This window comes from Leopardus geoffroyi, chromosome B2 (assembly GCF_018350155.1).
Source record: "Leopardus geoffroyi isolate Oge1 chromosome B2, O.geoffroyi_Oge1_pat1.0, whole genome shotgun sequence".
Classification (NCBI taxonomy): domain Eukaryota; kingdom Metazoa; phylum Chordata; class Mammalia; order Carnivora; family Felidae; genus Leopardus; species Leopardus geoffroyi.
In genome coordinates this window covers 54,296,159-54,312,991 of record NC_059332.1, presented here as the reverse complement: position 1 = coordinate 54,312,991, position 16,833 = coordinate 54,296,159, and the positions used below count along the sequence as shown (strand labels likewise).

At 39.7% G+C, this 16,833-nt stretch overlaps 1 protein-coding gene across 19 annotated transcripts in view; it reads left to right on the top strand.

Moving 5' to 3' along the window:
- Window positions 1–16,833, top strand: part of DST (dystonin) — a 495,699-nt gene that overhangs the window by 107,962 nt on the left and 370,904 nt on the right. For 18 of the 19 annotated variants that reach the window (XM_045498616.1, XM_045498614.1, XM_045498603.1 and 15 more), the window contains exon 4: window positions 16,309–16,516. In XM_045498616.1, the coding sequence (XP_045354572.1) occupies window positions 16,309–16,516 (208 nt within the window). Of the gene's footprint in view, window positions 1–16,027; window positions 16,150–16,308; window positions 16,517–16,833 lie in introns of those variants that run through there. The other variant, XM_045498607.1, reaches the window with a different exon arrangement.

Below are 16,833 nucleotides of genomic sequence, written 5' to 3'. Positions count from 1 at the left end.
TCCTCTAAGATCAGGAATAATACAGGGTGACCACTCTCACCACTTGCATTCAACATAGTACTGGTAGTCTTTGCTAGAGCAGTTACTCAAGGGATAAAAAAAAGGTATCAGAATCAGAAAGGAAGAATTAAATTGTCTTTATTTGCAGACAACATAATTTTATGTATAGAAAATCCTAAAGACTCAACCAAAAAATGGTTAAATGTAATCAATGATTTCAGTAAAATTTCAGGGTACAAAATTAACATACATAAATAAGTAGCATTTCTATATATTAACAACAAAATTTCTGAAAAAGAAATTGATCCCATTTACAATAGCATCAAACATAATAAAACAGGAATAAATTTAAGGAGGTGAAAGATCTCTACGTTGAAAATCGTAAGACATTGAGGAAAGAAATCAGAGTAGACAAATAAATGGAAAGGTATCCTGTGTTCATGGATTTGAAGAATTAATATTGTTAAAACATCAATACTGTTTTTATAGAAGTAGAAAAAACACTTCTAAAATTTATATGGAGCCACAAAAGACCCTAAATATCTAAAGCAAACCTGGGAAAGAAAAGCAAAGCAGTATGTATCACACCTCCTGATTTCAAGCTATAGTATAAAGCTATAGTAATCAAAACAGTATGGTAGTGGCCTAAAACAGACGTTTAGACAAGTGGAACAGAATAGAGAGCTTATAAATAAACCTACGCATATACAGTCAACTAATATTTTACAAGGGAGCCAAGAATACTAAGTGAAGATGGGGCACCTGGGTGTCTTACTTAGATGGTTAAGTGTCTGACTCTTGATCTCAGCTCAGGTCTTGATCTCAGAGTTGTGAGTTCGAGCCCGAACTGCATTGGACTCCATGCTGGGTGTGGAGCCTACTTAAAATACAGCAGCAGCAGCAACAACAACAACAACAACAACAACAACAACAAAAACAAACTCAGTGGAGAAAGGATAGTCTCTTTAATAAGTTGTGCTGGATATTTATATGTAAATTGGATATTTACATTTAAAGAATGAAACTGGACCCATATCTTACACCATTCACAAAAATTAACTCAAAATGGATTAAAGATTTAAATGTAAGATGTGAAACAATGAAACTCCTGGAAGTAAACACAGGAAAAAAACTCCTTGACATGGGTCTTGGTAATGATTTTTTGGATATGACACCTAAAGCACAAACAACAAAATAAAAATAATCAAGTGGGACTACATCAAACTAGTAAGCTTCTGCACAGCAAAATAAACCATCAACAAAGTAAAAACAACTTATGGACTGGGAAAAACTATTTGCAGACCATATATCTCATAAGGAGTAAATATCCAAAACATGTAAATACTACAACTTAATTGCAAAATGTAACAACCTCCAGTAACAAAAAACCTCCCCTAAAACTTGCCCCTCCAAAAAAATCCCTAACAACACAAAAATTAAAACCAAACCCCTCCCCCATATAGCCCAATTAAGAAACAGGCAAAGGATCTGAATTGACATTTCTCCAAAAAAGATATACAGAAAGCTAACAGGTACGTGAAAAGATGCTCAACATCACTAGTCAGCAGAGAAATGCTAATTAAAACCACAATGAGGTGTCACCTCAGGCCTGTTAGAATGGCCGTCATCAAAAAGATCAGAGATGATAAAGGCTGGTGTGGATGTGGAGGAAGGGAACACTTGGGTACTGTTAGTGGGATTGTAAATTGGTACAGCTGCTATGGAAAACAGTATGGGGGATCCTCAAAAAATTAAAAATACAACTACCATATGATCCAACAATTCTACTTCTGGGAATATATCCAAAAGTAATGAAAATACTAACTCAAAAAAAAAAAAAAGGTATCTGCACCTCTGTGTTCCTAGCAGTGCTATTTATAATAGCTAAGGCATCAAAATGAACTAAATGTCCACTGATGGATGAATGGATTAAGAAATTATGGTATGAATATATAATGGAATATTATTCATCCATAAAAATGAGGAAATCCTACCATTTGTGACAACATGGATGGGCCTTGAAGGCATTATGCTAAGTGAAATAAGTCAGAGAAAAACAAATACTGTATGATCTCAGTTATATGTGGAATCTAAACACACACATAAACACAGCAAAAAACTCTAACTCAGGGGCGCCTGGGTGGCTTAGTTGGTTAAGCGCCTGACTTGGCTCAGGTCATGATCTCATGGTTCGTGGGTTCGAGCCTCACCTCAGGCTCACTAATGTCAGCCTGTCAGCACAGAGCCTAGAGCCTGCTTCAGATTCTGTATCTCCCTCTCTTTCTGCCCCTCCCCTGCTCATGCTCTGTCTCCCTATGTCTCTCAAAAATGAAAAAAAAAAAAGTTAAAAAACAAAATTTAAGGGGCGCCTGGGTGACTTGGTCGGTTGGGCAGCCCACTTCGGCTCAGATCATGATCTCGCGGTCCGTGAGTTCGAGCCCCACGTCAGGCTCTGGGCTGACAGCTCAGAGCCTGGAGCCTGTTTCGGATTCTGTGTCTCCCTCTCCCTCTGCCCCTCCCCTGTTCATGCTCTGTCTCTCTCTGTCGCAAAGATAAATAAACGTTAAAATTTTTTTTTAATTAAAAAGAAAACAAAAAACCCAAACTCAGAAAAATACATCAGGCTTATGGCTACCAGAGGTGGTAGGTGGAGGGAGGGGAAATTGGAGGAAGATGGTCAAAAGTTGCAAATTTCAATTATAAGATAAATAAATACTAGGGATATAATATACAACATGATGACTATAGCTAACACTGCCGTATGATATATAGAAAAGTTTAAGAAAGTAAATTCTATGAGTTCTTATCAGAAGGAGACAATTTCCTCCCCTTTATTCTTTATTTCTTTTTATTGTATCTGTTTGAGTTTTTAAAAAATGTTTATTTATTTTTGAGAGAGAGAAATACACAGTGCAAGTGTGGGAGGGGCAGAGAGAGAGGGAGACACAGAATGCGAAGCAGGCTCCAGGCTCTGAGTTGTAAGCACAAAGCTGGACACGGGGCTTGAACTGCTGAAGTCCTAAGTTGGATGCTTAACTGAGCCACCCAGATGGTCCTATTATATCTGTATGAGAAGATGGATGTTGAATCTATTGTGGTAGTCATTTCACACTATCTGATAATCAAAGCATCATGCTGTATGCTTTAAACATATACAGTGATGAATGTAAATTATTTCTCAATAATGCTGGAAATTTTTTTCAAGTCCTCAAAATGGTATACTTTTTGGTAATATAACTATAATCATTGCTATTCTAAGTACTCTTTACTTTGTTTTCATTTTATCTTTTCCTCTTAGAGTGAAATGCTGTAAAATATATTGAGTGTTATGTGCTAGGCAGACATCATATTAGATGCTTTACATACATTATCTCATTTTTTAGGAAATGTTTATTTATTTTTGAGAGAGAGCTAGAAAGCACATGTGTCAGTGCATGGGTGAGGGGCAGAAAGAGAGGGACAGAGAGAATCCCAAGCTGGCTCTGTCCTGTCAAATGAGGAGCCTGATAATGGGGCTAGAACTCAGGAACCATGAGATCATGACCTGAGCTGAAACCAAGAGTTGGATACTTAACCAAGTGAGCCATCCAGACTCCCCCATTATCTCATTTTATACTGCCTAACATTAGTGAGGAAGATATGATTATCCACATTAAGAATCTGGGAAAGTTGGAGAAGTTAAATAACTTTCTAATGGTAGTATGGGTGGTGAATAGTAGAGTTGGAAGAACCATTGTAGCCTTCTGACCTGGCCTGATAAAAGTTCTGTATTGTTTTTCTTTCCATTAAAGTGTAAAATGTGAATTATACCATGTGTTTCTAGTTCCCTGAAATGCAGGAAAGGTGATTTATAAAACTCTGAGAAAGTAATATTGAAGCCAGTTGTATTACTTAGGGTTCTCCAGAGAAATGGAGCCAATAGGACAGATATACATACAGATTTATTCTAAGGAATTGGCTCATGTGTTTGTGGGGCTGGCAAATCCAAAATCTGTAGGAGAGTTTGACAGGATAGAAATTCAGATAAGAGTTGATGTTACAGGCTGGAAACTCAGGCAAGTTTCCTGTGTTGTAGTCTTGAGGAAAATTCCTTCATTTACAGGAAACCTTAGTCTTTGCTCTTAGGGCCTACAACTGCATTGCTGAGGCTGACCCACACCCATGATCTGGCCAAGTTGATATATAAAATTAACCACCACACCAATAAACAATGATTTTCGCTGAACAGACTTTTGAAGATACCTGGATTCTTCACTGCCAACTTTCCAGCTGGTTCCTGTGCTGTGGATACATACACAGGACCAGTGCAGGGGGAAATGAAGTAGGGCACAAGGGAACAGCTCTCTGTTTATTCCGTAGTGTGCATGCGTTTCTGCTAGAATTCATCATAGTGTTTTCTGGATGTGGAGCAAGCAAGTGTATTCCCTTCTACTATGGTTCTAGAGTACTTCAAGGTAGCCTTAAAAAGAAAAATGATGCTGGAGGAAGAAGAAGGAGGAGGAGGCAGCTGCTGTGGTGATTTTGTTGGTGGGCTGTGTGTGTGTGTGTGTGTGTGTGTGTGTGTGCATGCGTGAGAGAGAGAGAGGGGAGGGGAGAGGGAGGCAGACAGATAGATACTCAGGACATTTGTAGCCCTAGTTGACAGAGCTTCCTCTTTGATTCTGTACTCACATGAGAACCAGCTACTGAAGCTGAGCTACAAGCCAGTGGATCCATTCAACAGATAGTCATGAGGGGCCCACTCCCAAGAACTGGAATTCTAAAGTAAATATGAAACAGTCATGCTCATGCAGGGAGTGTGAATCTATAAACTCTGGTGTAAGATACATCACTTTCTCTCTCTCTCTCTCTCTTTTTTACATCTCAACTTAGGTTTTGACTCCCATTCTCCCATTATGCTGGGTTGGATGGTCCTTGCTTCATCCATCTTGGAGTTGTGTTAATGTTCTGGGTTCTTAGAAGATGCCAAAGTGTCAATGAATAGGAAAGAATATTTGTGACTCTAGGTTATGCTGACATACCCCCTGTGATGTGGCTGCCCCTTTGGGCCCTTTAGGCTGTTTCTGGGTTACTCTCCGGACACAGGGATCTTTTGAAAGGTGCACCATAGAGTTGGTACCCCTAGACATACCAGGCAGCCATGTCTGTATGGTTTATCTTCTCAGATTCAAGAAGTCCCCTGCTCCAGGAGCCACAGATGTTCCTTGTAGCCCAAGTGGGCCTCTTTTTAGGCTGGGGCAAGTCCTTTTCTCCAGAACTTTCTACCCTTTTCTATGCCCTAGTCTCAACAGCCAAGTGTTCTTGCAGGCTGTTTCTGCTGCTTGCCCTGACACATAGCTTCCCCTAGGGATAAAGCAAAGAAGGGACAGGCCCAGATTACCTTCTGAAAGAGACATCTATTACAAAAAGATGAAGTCTGAGGTAGCCCTTAGTGCAGATGTAGGGGCTTTGAACCACACAATTGTTCCAAGTGTGGTTCAGAGTGTTCTCAGAGTGGGATGTACAGTGCATCTTTGGGAAAGCCCAAATACTACTTAAGGGCAAATGGAATGTACTTGGCATTTATTCCCCAGAGGAGAGGCTGCAGTTGGACTGGACTGCCATCATCCAGCATGAAACATCCCAGCTGGGCAGAGTTTTCCACCAAGTCAGCTCAGAGGCATTGGGCCTCCTATGTTCAGTCAGTGATCCATGGTTCCAATCAGATGTGGCTTATGGTAGCAGGATCATCTTCACTTAACACATTGGGATCAAGCCCTGTTTTTCTCAGAAAGGGACAGTGGAAGTGCCAAGCACTTAAAATGTCATGTACTTGGTTTCAGTGCAATAGTAAGGCTCCTTTTTTAAATTAAAAAGTAATTTTTCCACTTAATTTAAGCAGTAACTATTTGAAGTGAGAGAATAACTCTGTAAAAGCTATTATCAAAAGCAATTTTCTGAAGTCTCATTAATGAAGACAGGTAATGAAAATGAAGGTATAAAGACAACCCTGCTTATGTTTCTACAGGGAAGAATTGAATACCTATAATTGCTTTTTCTTTTAATACTAATGTGTTTGTCTAAGTTTTTGTTGTTGTTTCCAACAATGGAGACAATGAATTTAAAAGAAAAAAAGAGGAATGGAAAGATACAAGGACATCTCAAAGAACTGAAGGTTCAACAACCAAGCTTAGGATGGATAGAAAGGATAGATATGGGAACTACATGAACCTTGTGTGCTGAGAGCTGTTACTTACGTGACCTAATTCCAGTAACTTCCAGTCTCTGTCTCTGTTTGTTGCTTCAAATTCCCTGAAATGACAAATCATGTTGGCTTAACTGGAGTTAGTCATATACCTCTGGATCATGCCAATGTGATTAGCTAACATCACTTAATGCTAAAATTTACTTAATGCTTTCTCCATGTTGGGCATTGCTATAAGCAATTTTCATGTATTATTTATTCTGCTCCAACAACCTTATGTCTTATGCACTGTTACATTTCCCATTTCTCAGATGAGAGAACCAAAGCCCAAAGAGGCCAAACAGTTTTCCCAAGGTCCTTTAGCTTTTACCCAGCATTCAGTCTTTGGTGTGATATGCACATATCTTGAACTTTATGACTAGTCAGCATAGATAGTAGTTGGGGTTTGGTCTTTGCAAATGTCCTGTGCTTATATCTTAGGGCCCCACATGTGTGATCATAGCCCACATCTTTTTAAAAGAAGCCAGAGTTCTGTACTGGCTATTGAGAGTATTTGGAATCCAAACCTCTTCCATGACCTAGACAAAGGTAGGAGAAACATTTGGTAGCAGATTTGACCATGGGGAGGGGCAGGAGCGAACAATAGTGGGAGTCAGCAGCAGTAGCAATGGGTGGGTGGGCCTGCCAAGTTCATGGAGATCATGAGTCAGCATTTACCAAGGCATACAGTTCACTTCCATTTCCTGGGCATTTGAAATGTTAACCAGACTTCTTGGGAATAGAGCAGAATGAGATCAGCACTTGGATGTCAGCAGGAACATAGAGTCCTCTGTTTCTGTTTGACACTAATTTAACTGAGATATTTTGATAACCCTTTCCTTTGTTTTGTCCCCTCTTTTCTGGTTTTCTTCTTACTGTTTTTTAAACTGCCATCCCCTTCCTAAAAAATTTTAAATGTTTATTTATTTTGAGAGAGTGAAAGAGTGTGCACTAGCAGGGGAGGAGCAGAGAGAGAGAGAGAGAGAGAGAGAGAGAGAGAGAGAGAGAGAATTCCAAGAATCCCAATACCAATCCCAAGAGAATCTGTGCTGATAGCGCAGAACCCAGTGTGGGGCTCAGTCTCACAAACCATGAGAACATGGCCTGAGCCGAAATCAGGAGTTGGAGGCTTTAGCAACAGAGCCATCCAGGCGCCCCTAAATGGTCATCCTCTTTTTATTGATTACCATTATTATCCCCTACTTTCCTCACCTCTGTGGTTTACTTTCTGAATGCAACAGTATCACCCATACTTTCATTTATGCCTTAATTTATGCTGGATCCTATGCCAGGCATCATAAGTAAATGAAGTGGGCCAGGTACGGACTGTGTCAGACTAGAAAGCACATGTCCTTTCTGAAAAGGGGAAATACTATTAGGCTCAAAGCTCCACATCTTAATTTTCTTATAAAACTCCCAGTTTTTAAATGTCTGTCATTAGTTTTAAAAAATGAGTAGGCCAGTCACAATGCATCTGTAGGATGGCTGTATCAGCAGTTGACAGTTTTGGATATGATACTGTTGGATGAACGAGGCAGGTACAAAATGCTTGCATCTCCATCGTGGCTTCTAAAGAGACTATAGATGCAGTAAACTGTTTCCTGACTCAGCATCTCTCTCCCAATTGACTTTATATTATTAATCGTATCTTTATGTACACATTTACGTTATCTTATGGAAGAGATATTTTTCAGCCTAACACATTAAGATGATAATATTTAAATGTAAGTTGGCTATTTTATAACCTCTGCTCTGCCAGTTAGATTTTAAGCTCCTCCAAGGCAGGAGCCGATGTGTACTTCAGACATATTTATTTTTAAGATTTTTATTTTTAAGTAATCTTTACACCCAACATGGGGCTCAAACTCACAACCCTGAGATCAAGAGTTGAATGCTCCACTGACCAAGCCAGCCACGTGCCCCTACTTAAGACATATTTTTAATTGATTGATATAAATAAGTAGCCATTTAAAATATAAGATTATGTATTCTCTAGTTAAAGAGATGCTTTTGGCATTTGAGTTTGTCTTCCTAATGTGTTTCTGTTATGTGGGGCTATTTTCAGTGTTGCATTTACTTTTTCTTTAGGCAAATTATTGGAAATGTCCTTTGTCAGTTTGGAAAGACTACCTACAGGTCCTCAAATGCAGACTGGTTTTGATGTCTCTATTTCTATAATTTTAATATCACCAAATTAAGCAGGACTTGCAAAAAAGTCTGTGCTATTTTTAAAAGATTTTTATAATTTTAGAAAACTTTCATATTTTGATACCTAATATAATTTTTCTTTTATTTGTAATCCTTTTGGGGGGGGTGATTGGGGCAGTGTCAGAACACCTAGGACCAAAGAATCTTAGAGTTGGGAGAGACCAGAGTAAACTCAGTGTTCCCCTCAGCACAGACTTGGTCCCTTGCAGTAGGAAGGTGCTCAGTATCATACAAAGCAGTCTTTCCCAATTTTTTTTTCGAATTAAAAAAAATTTTTTATTTATTTATTTTTGAGAGAGAGAACGGGAAAACACAAACAGGCGAGGGTCAGAGAGAGAGGGAGACAGAATCTGAAGCAGGCTTCAGGCTCTGAGCTGTCAGTGCGGAGCCTGATGTGGGGCTTGAACCCATGAACTGTGAGATTATGACCTGAGTCAAAGTCGGATACTTAACCGACTGAGCCACCCAGGTGCTCCAAGTCCTTTCCACTTTTAAGGGTTGTTTATTTTTGTATGGTTTTTCTTTGTGAACTGACAACTGTCTCTGATCATTTCTGTCCTTTGGGCTTAGTACTGAGCACAGAACAAGTCTACTTATTTTGAGCTCCCCAAATAAATGGTAAGACCTCTGAGGGCTGTATGTTAAGATGTTCCTCCCAGTGCCTAAGACACATTTTAGGGCATTTAACAACACATGGTGAGAGCACAGGCTTTGGGGTCAAAGGACCCAGATGGAAATCCTGGCTCTAATTTGTACTGATGGAATGACTGTGGACAAGTTACTTAGCGTCTCCAAACATCTGTTTCTTTCTTGGGTTGCAGTGAGTATTAAATAAGATATGAAAGAAAATGCTTAGTATTTTTCCTGACTATGGTCATTCAATAAATGATGTGTGTAGTTAGAACATGATGGTTATACTGAAAGGAAGGAAGTCTTGGAGAATATTTTAGTACGAGGCCAAGACTGCCTAGAATCTCAGCCATACTCCTCCCAGAAATGAGTCTTTGATGCTTATCTTGTAGAGCTTCCTACACAGCTAGAGGAAAATGATGTGTGAGCTCAGTTTCCCCAGAAACATAATATCAAGGAACACTCTTTTTTTGTTTTTATTTTTTTTAACATTTATTCATTTTTTTGAGAGACAGAGCATGAGTTGGGGAGGGGCAGAGAGAGAGGGAGACACAGAATCCCGAGCAGGCTCCAGGCTCTGAACTACAGCACAGAGCCCAATGTGGGGCTCGAACTCACGGACCATGAAATCATGACCTGAGCTGAAGTCAGACGCTCAACCGAGCCACCCAGGTGCCCCCCATGGAACACTTTTAATGCACAATCTTTCTAGGAAGAATTTGTGTCCTGAATTCCAGTGTTCTTCTTTCAGAGGCTGATGAACTCGCCCTGTCCACCTAAAAGAAACCTTTGAATTCCTTAACTCTTTGCCCAAAGCCTCCTCCATGGAGTGAGATCCAAGAGCCTTCTAGCTTCCCTTCCTTCTGACCTCTCTTTCCCCCTAACTCCACCTAGGCTCTTCTTCCCCTTTCAGTTAAGGGCTCCTGCAAATGTCCCCTAAAAGGAGAGAGTGGGAGATAGCTGATGTCTCGTCAAAGCAGAAGCTCCCTCCCTCTTACTGTTTAAAAGTGGTTTCCAGTTGAGAGGCTAATTAAAAACTATTTATTTGATGAGATATACTGAATTGTTCAAATAGGTTTTAAAAAAATTTAAAACAAGCACATAGTCTCCACAGTTTATCATAATTCATTTGGTTTTCAAGGGTTTAAATACACTCTTATATTTTCCTTAACTGTTTTCATCAACATCTGTTTATTTGTGGTAGAGATTGTTTTCTCTAGGATCTGTAATATCAGATAATGGGCCCTTGCTTTTTTGACTTGTTTCCCAATAAAAAACTAGCATACAAGTTGTTTTGGGCCTTACTATATATTTACCTAATCAATGGGATTTTAAACAAAATTAGATCTTCATGATTTTAATTTAATTTAATTAATTTAATTTAATTTTATCATTATTATTTTTAATATGGGGCTTGAACTCATGATCCTGAGATCAAGACCTGACCTGATATCACGAGTCGGACGCTTAACCAACTGAGCCACCCAGGTACCCCAGATCTTCACGTTTTTCAAGTTTTGATGTCTTTTATTTTGTTTATATAAAATTTTTTTAAAAATGTGATTTTGAGGGGCACCTGGGTGGCGCAGTCGGTTAAGCGTCTGACTTCAGCCAGGTCACGATCTCGCGGTCCGTGAGTTCGAGCCCCGCGTCGGGCTCTGGGCTGATGGCTCAGAGCCTGGAGCCTGTTTCCGATTCTGTGTCTCCCTCTCTCTCTGCCCCTCCCCCGTTCATGCTCTGTCTCTCTCTGTCCCAAAGATAAACGTTGAAAAAAAAAAAAAAAAAAAGAAAAAAACATGTGATTTTGAACCAACTTTGTGTTCACTGGATTGTATATTAAACGAATACTGGTGAAGTCTCTTTTATATCCTTTCATCTAAAACTATACTTAGGACTAAGGCAAGCACATCAGCTTTCTCTGGTGTCTTGTTGATTTAGGCTACTGCTTTGGTGCTTCTCAAAGTGTATATCAAGAAATACTATGAAAAATTACTGAGATGGACACTATCACTGTGCACTTGCAGTCCAGGGATCTCGATGTTGTGAGAACAGGCCTAGATTAAGAAACACTCAGAGAAACCGAGAAAGGTCTTACTTATGTGTCCACCCCTGTCCCCCACCCAACTCTTCATTTTGAAAATATTCAAATGTGTAGAAAAGTTGAAAGAGTAGTATTGTGAATACTCATTATTTTTTATGTTCATTTTTTTAGTGTATTTATTTTGAGAGAGAGAGAGAGAGAGAGAGAGAGAGAGAGAGAGAGAGAGAATGCCTGTGCATGAGCAGGGGAGGGACAGATAACCTGTTGGGCCATAACCTATTGCTATATTTACCAGTTCTCTCGTTTTTTTTTTTTTTTTAAACAATTGAAAATAAGTGCAGACATCAAGAGTTTCTTCACCCTGGAAGATAAGGATAAAGTGTCCCAGGATAAGGCACTTTCCTATACAATCACAATATCATTATCACATCTTAGAAAATAAACAATAATTTCCCAATATTATCTAATAAACAATCCATAATCCATGTTCAAATGTTCCCAGTTGTCCCTAACATATTCTTTTTAGCTTAAAACAAAAGTATAGAATCTCATCAAGGTTCACAAATTTGTTAGTATGCTTCATTAATTTTAATTTTAATTTTATTTTTAAAATTTTTAATGTTTATTTTTATTTTTGAGAGAAAGAGAGACATAGCATGAGCAGGGGAGGGGCAGAGAGAGGAGACACAGAATCCGAAGCAGGCTCCAGGCTCTGAGCTGTCAGCACAGAGCCCAACACGGGGCTCAAACCCATGAACCGTGAGATCATGACCTGAGCCGAAGTCAGACACTTAGCTCACTGAGCCACCCAGGCGCCCCTGCTGTATTTATTTTTAAATTTATAACATGCTCTGTTTGTTTGGTGTGTATATTTCTCAACATTGACCATTATGAAGAGTACAGAAGAGTTATTTTATAGAATGCCCCACAATCTAATTGTTTATGTGTTTTAGTTTTTAACCTTTTGGTAAACTTTTGGAAATATATTTGCAGAAGTGTGCATAAAATATAGGTATGCAGGTTTGTGGAAGTCACCTGTCCAGTCTCTGGGACCCTAAAAGTCTGGCTCTTTTACAAACCCTTATCTCTGCACTTGTTTCTCCATTGCATTTAGAGAATGCCTAGTGCAGAGACAACTTCCTGGCATTTTCCTGCGGATCAGGGTGCTAAGACTGGGCGGCTTCCAATTTAGGCAGTTCCATTGTACTTATCTCAGATCCCCCACCGGGGTTTCAATTAGAGAAGTTATTGTTTAGATCCCCTTCTAAAAATGTTGCATTCTCTAATTATCTTGGCTTTAAGACATTTGGGTTGTTTTTATACCATGTGAATGCACTGGCTGTTAGGAAAGTCATTTTAGAGTTTTGGTGATCTAATTCAATTGTTAAGACTGCCTTAATAACTAGGTTGTAATAAGACATAATACAGGGTGTTTAGATTTCTCACAACCTGGTGTTTTTGGTTAGAGACCCAACATCAGTCCTGAAGTGGTTCACAGTCCTTTATTAAAAAAAAAAAAAAAAAAGGCCAAATGTTAAAAATATTATGACCCAGGCCAATATTTGTCTTTACCCTCCTAATTACCCTTTCTTCTTCTTCTGCACAGTCCACAGTGCTTTCCTATTTCTTTTGTACTCAACATGAATGCCAAATGGTGATGACAGACGATGGTGTAAATTGGGGTCCTTAACCTGGAGTCAGTGTGTCAGTGAACTCCATAAAATCATGTGCAAAGTTTGTGTATATTTGCCCATGTGTTCTGTTCTGGAGAGATGTTCCCATAGATTTCTTCAGCTTTTCAGGGGTGCCTGTGAGCCCCAAATGGTTAAAAACACTGGCTAACTAGTTACTTCTTCTCAGGGCCTTTGCTATTTTCTCTGACTCTTGGCATAGTAGCTTTCTTTTTAGTGATATTTTTGTGTACTTGTTTTGAATTTAAAAATTATAAGGAATAAAATGAAGTCCATTTATTTATATTAGTCAACATTCTGAGAAACCATTGTTTATACACTGGTAAATAGTTATCTATCTACCTATCTTCTGTTTACCAATTTATCAATCACCTATCTATCTATTTATCTATCCGTCTACACACACACACACACACACACACACACACACACACACACACAGACACACACACTTTTTAAAAGGAATCCTAGTGTAGATAGGTAACGTTTTTGTTTAATTGCTGCAGTGTAGTTCATTAGTTCATTGTATGAATATACTGTAATTATCAAATCTCTTATTCATGGACATAGATGTTTATATTTTAATAGGAATCAAACCTTAGGCAATAAGAGATAAGATCTTGGGGCTTTTGCTGGTCACAAGAGCCCTCTTCCTTTGTCTAATCTCTGCAAACTCCACATCAAACGTGAGGCTATGGATTTGGGGCCAGAAAACAGGTTAGCTCTTTCGAAAAGAAACTGTATTCTTTTTTTTTTTTTTAGTTTAATCATTTTATTTTGAGAGAGACAGAGAGAGAGTGTGCGCATGAGTTGGGGAGGGGCAGAGGAAGAGGGAGAAAGAGAATCCCAAGCAGGCTCCATGCTATTAGTGCAGAGCCCAATGCGGGGCTCAATCTCATGAACTGTGAGATCATGACCAGAGCCAAAATCAAGAGCTGAACGCTTAACTGACAGAGCCATCCAGGCACCCCAGGAACTGTATTCTTACACTCTTCCCTCCAGTCTCCAAGATACTGACATGAATCAAATCATTTCAAATCAATAAAGAATATAACAGTTTTATAGGATTGATTACCTTCAAAGCAGCTTCATTTAAATCCATTTTCAATTTTCAAGGTTCAAATGGGCCTAATTTTGTATAGTTCACTTACATTTTTAAAAGTGTTTATGGAAATCATTGTGTAAAAAACCTTAATATGTTCTTAAAATGCTTTTGTTATATAGCTTGGGAGACTTTACCAAAGAGAAATATGCATGATTTCCCTTGGTCTGTGTATCTGTGTCTATATTTTCATATGATACATTGCTGAAAGAAGTGTTGCTGATGGTCTTTTCTTCCTTTTCTCTCTTATCTGTTTACCAGTGACACTACCAGATTAGAAGCTGCCCCAGTCAACACCCTTGGGTCCAGGGGTAGTAACTGTTCCCATCTGGCTACGTGTGATTAATGGTGTTTATGTCATGGCATAAATCACATTTTGCTGTTCAATCAGCTGAGACTCTGGCCATTAAAAAAAATTACTCTATCTACAAAAATCAATAACCAGTGGTTTTTGGAAAGGAGCAGTTCTTTAACAGTTACTCCCTAAGTCTGTCTGTAAAGATAAACAATCAAATTACTATAGTCAGTGAAATTGTGCGGGCAACAGCAAGAAATATAATCTCGCAGATAAGGGATGACCTTAAGTAAGGACTGGTAGGAAGCCATTTTAAGGAAGACAAGGCAACCAAAGAAACCCAATACTCTTTTGAAAGTCTTTAAGAATGTCACCCTTTTCCACAGATGTAGCCAATAACACGACATCAGAGAGTGCAAGATGAATTTTCAGAAAAGCATGGAAAATAAATTAGGTTGATAATGGCATTCTGTGACTGACTTAATACCCACTCACAACTCTCTGTGGACTCTAGCAACAATTTAGAAAATCAATTTTATTTATTTACCTCATATTTGCCTCATACATTATTGCCATGAGGAAAACACACAAAAATCTAAATAAATAAATTAGCCAAGGTGATGACATTTCAGGTAAAATAAAATGGAGACCACTTCTTTGGGAAAGAATAGGGCGCAAGATAAATCTTAGACACTTTACTTGCTGGGAAATATTATGTGTACTTTTAAAATGGTGGTGTTGACCATGTGTAGCAACATGCCTGAATAGACGGAGGCAAGATTAATAGTCCTGATTCACTTATAGTTTGCTTCACAGGCCGTGAGTGAGTGCTTTGGGATGTTGCTCACACAGCCTGTTTTGCTGCAGTCGCCACTGCTTTTGTGAGCAGCTCAGTGTTTTTGCTCAAATTGGAGTATGCCTCACTGATTCCGGTCTGCAACTTGCTTCTTAGGAGTCTGTGACTGCAAGATCCATTTCAGGAATTTGAGTTGCACCAGTTTGCCATCTTTACAACGAGCCTTACTTTTTTAGCAAGTGGAATTCTAAATGGGAAAGTACAGATTCCCCCTCGGTACTTTATTTATATCACTGTTCGCAGCACAGATAACATCCTTATTTCCACAGCAAGCCAGCAGCTCTCTAAATAATCACAAACCTACCTCAGTAAAGAAGGCAGGAATAATATCTCGTGCCTTTTCCCTGTGTGGAAGACAGAACCTTTTGATGCAAGATATGATCCTGCAGATTTGTTCCTGCTGGACGAAGGGAGGACTAACCTTCAGGCAAAGTGCTTTGGTAGAAGCATCCTGTTTCTCATTTCACTGTGTAATGACCAGGAGCTGAGAAGAGCTGTTTCCTGTCACTGAGCTGCATCATCCTCATTTACATTATTGGCAGCTGTTACTTTGCTAGAAGTTTAAATTATCTGAAGAACTCTCAACTGAGTTCAGATGTTTGTTTATTGGATCTGTCTTGGGCTTCTGAAAACAGTCTTTTGTGTTCTCCCCAGTCTTAAGAAAAGCTCTTCTCAGAATCTGTCCTTCCTCCCTCCTTGCTCCTTTCTGGGAACCTGCTTCAATCTCATGAAGAAAATTAAGTAAAGAGGACAAGGGGCTTACAACTCGTCAGAAAGGAGACTCCAGTTGTGAGGCGACTTGAAACGGAAAGGAATTGGGACTCAACATCCTGCATTTGTGCTTTGTTTTTGAAACTTCGAGTTAGTTGCATTAATGAATTCACCAGCAGTCTAGTAATGGAAAATGTTTCTCCTGTCCTGCTGGGGGAGCCAGATACTATAGATTTGTAACAGGAAGGCTGTTGATTCTGGCTTCATTGTTGGGCCAGTCATTTGTGAGCCGGTGGCCGGACCGCAGGCCACACACTTCTGTGCAAATCTCCTATGTATTGGGACCGCCTGGGTTTTGTTTCTGCCGTCCGAGGCACGGCCAAGAAAAGATGGTGAGCCCTGGGTTTCATTTCTTGTTTGTGTTTCCCCTCAGCATTGAGGATGGTGCAGGATGCCAGACTCAGTTTGGGGGCAGGGAGGGGACTGTTGAAAGCGATGAGCATATGTGAGTGTTTTGCTATTAATGCTTTTTTCTGTGTCATCCTCTGTAGAGTTCCGGGAACGCGTCCTATCGCTGCTCTATGTCTTCCTCTGCGGATTTTTCTGATGAAGATGATTTCAGCCAGAAATCTGGCTCGGCATCTCCAGCGCCGGGAGACACCTTACCCTGGAATTTGCCTAAACATGAGAGATCAAAAAGAAAGATTCACGGGGGCTCGGTGCTGGACCCCGCTGAGAGGGCAGTGCTTAGGATAGCAGGTAAGCGCATCCGGGGAGAGGATGGAGCCTAGAGAGAGTTGCGAAATTCACCCTCTACCCCCTGGGGCCGGGCCGTAGCTGGGAGCTGCTGATGCACCGGGCGGGCGTAGATTGGTGCTGTAGGTGGGGGAGGAGGATGACCATGTTTACTTTATGCCCGATTTATATCGAGAAAGCAGTTTGCCCAGCCTGCTGGTGACTAAGCTGTTTGGCCTTGTCTTCGGGTTGGATGAATTGATACCTTTGAAATGCAAGGGGATATTTACAGACATCTGCATTAAACTTTCCTATTTACACGCTGTAGCTACTGTGACATT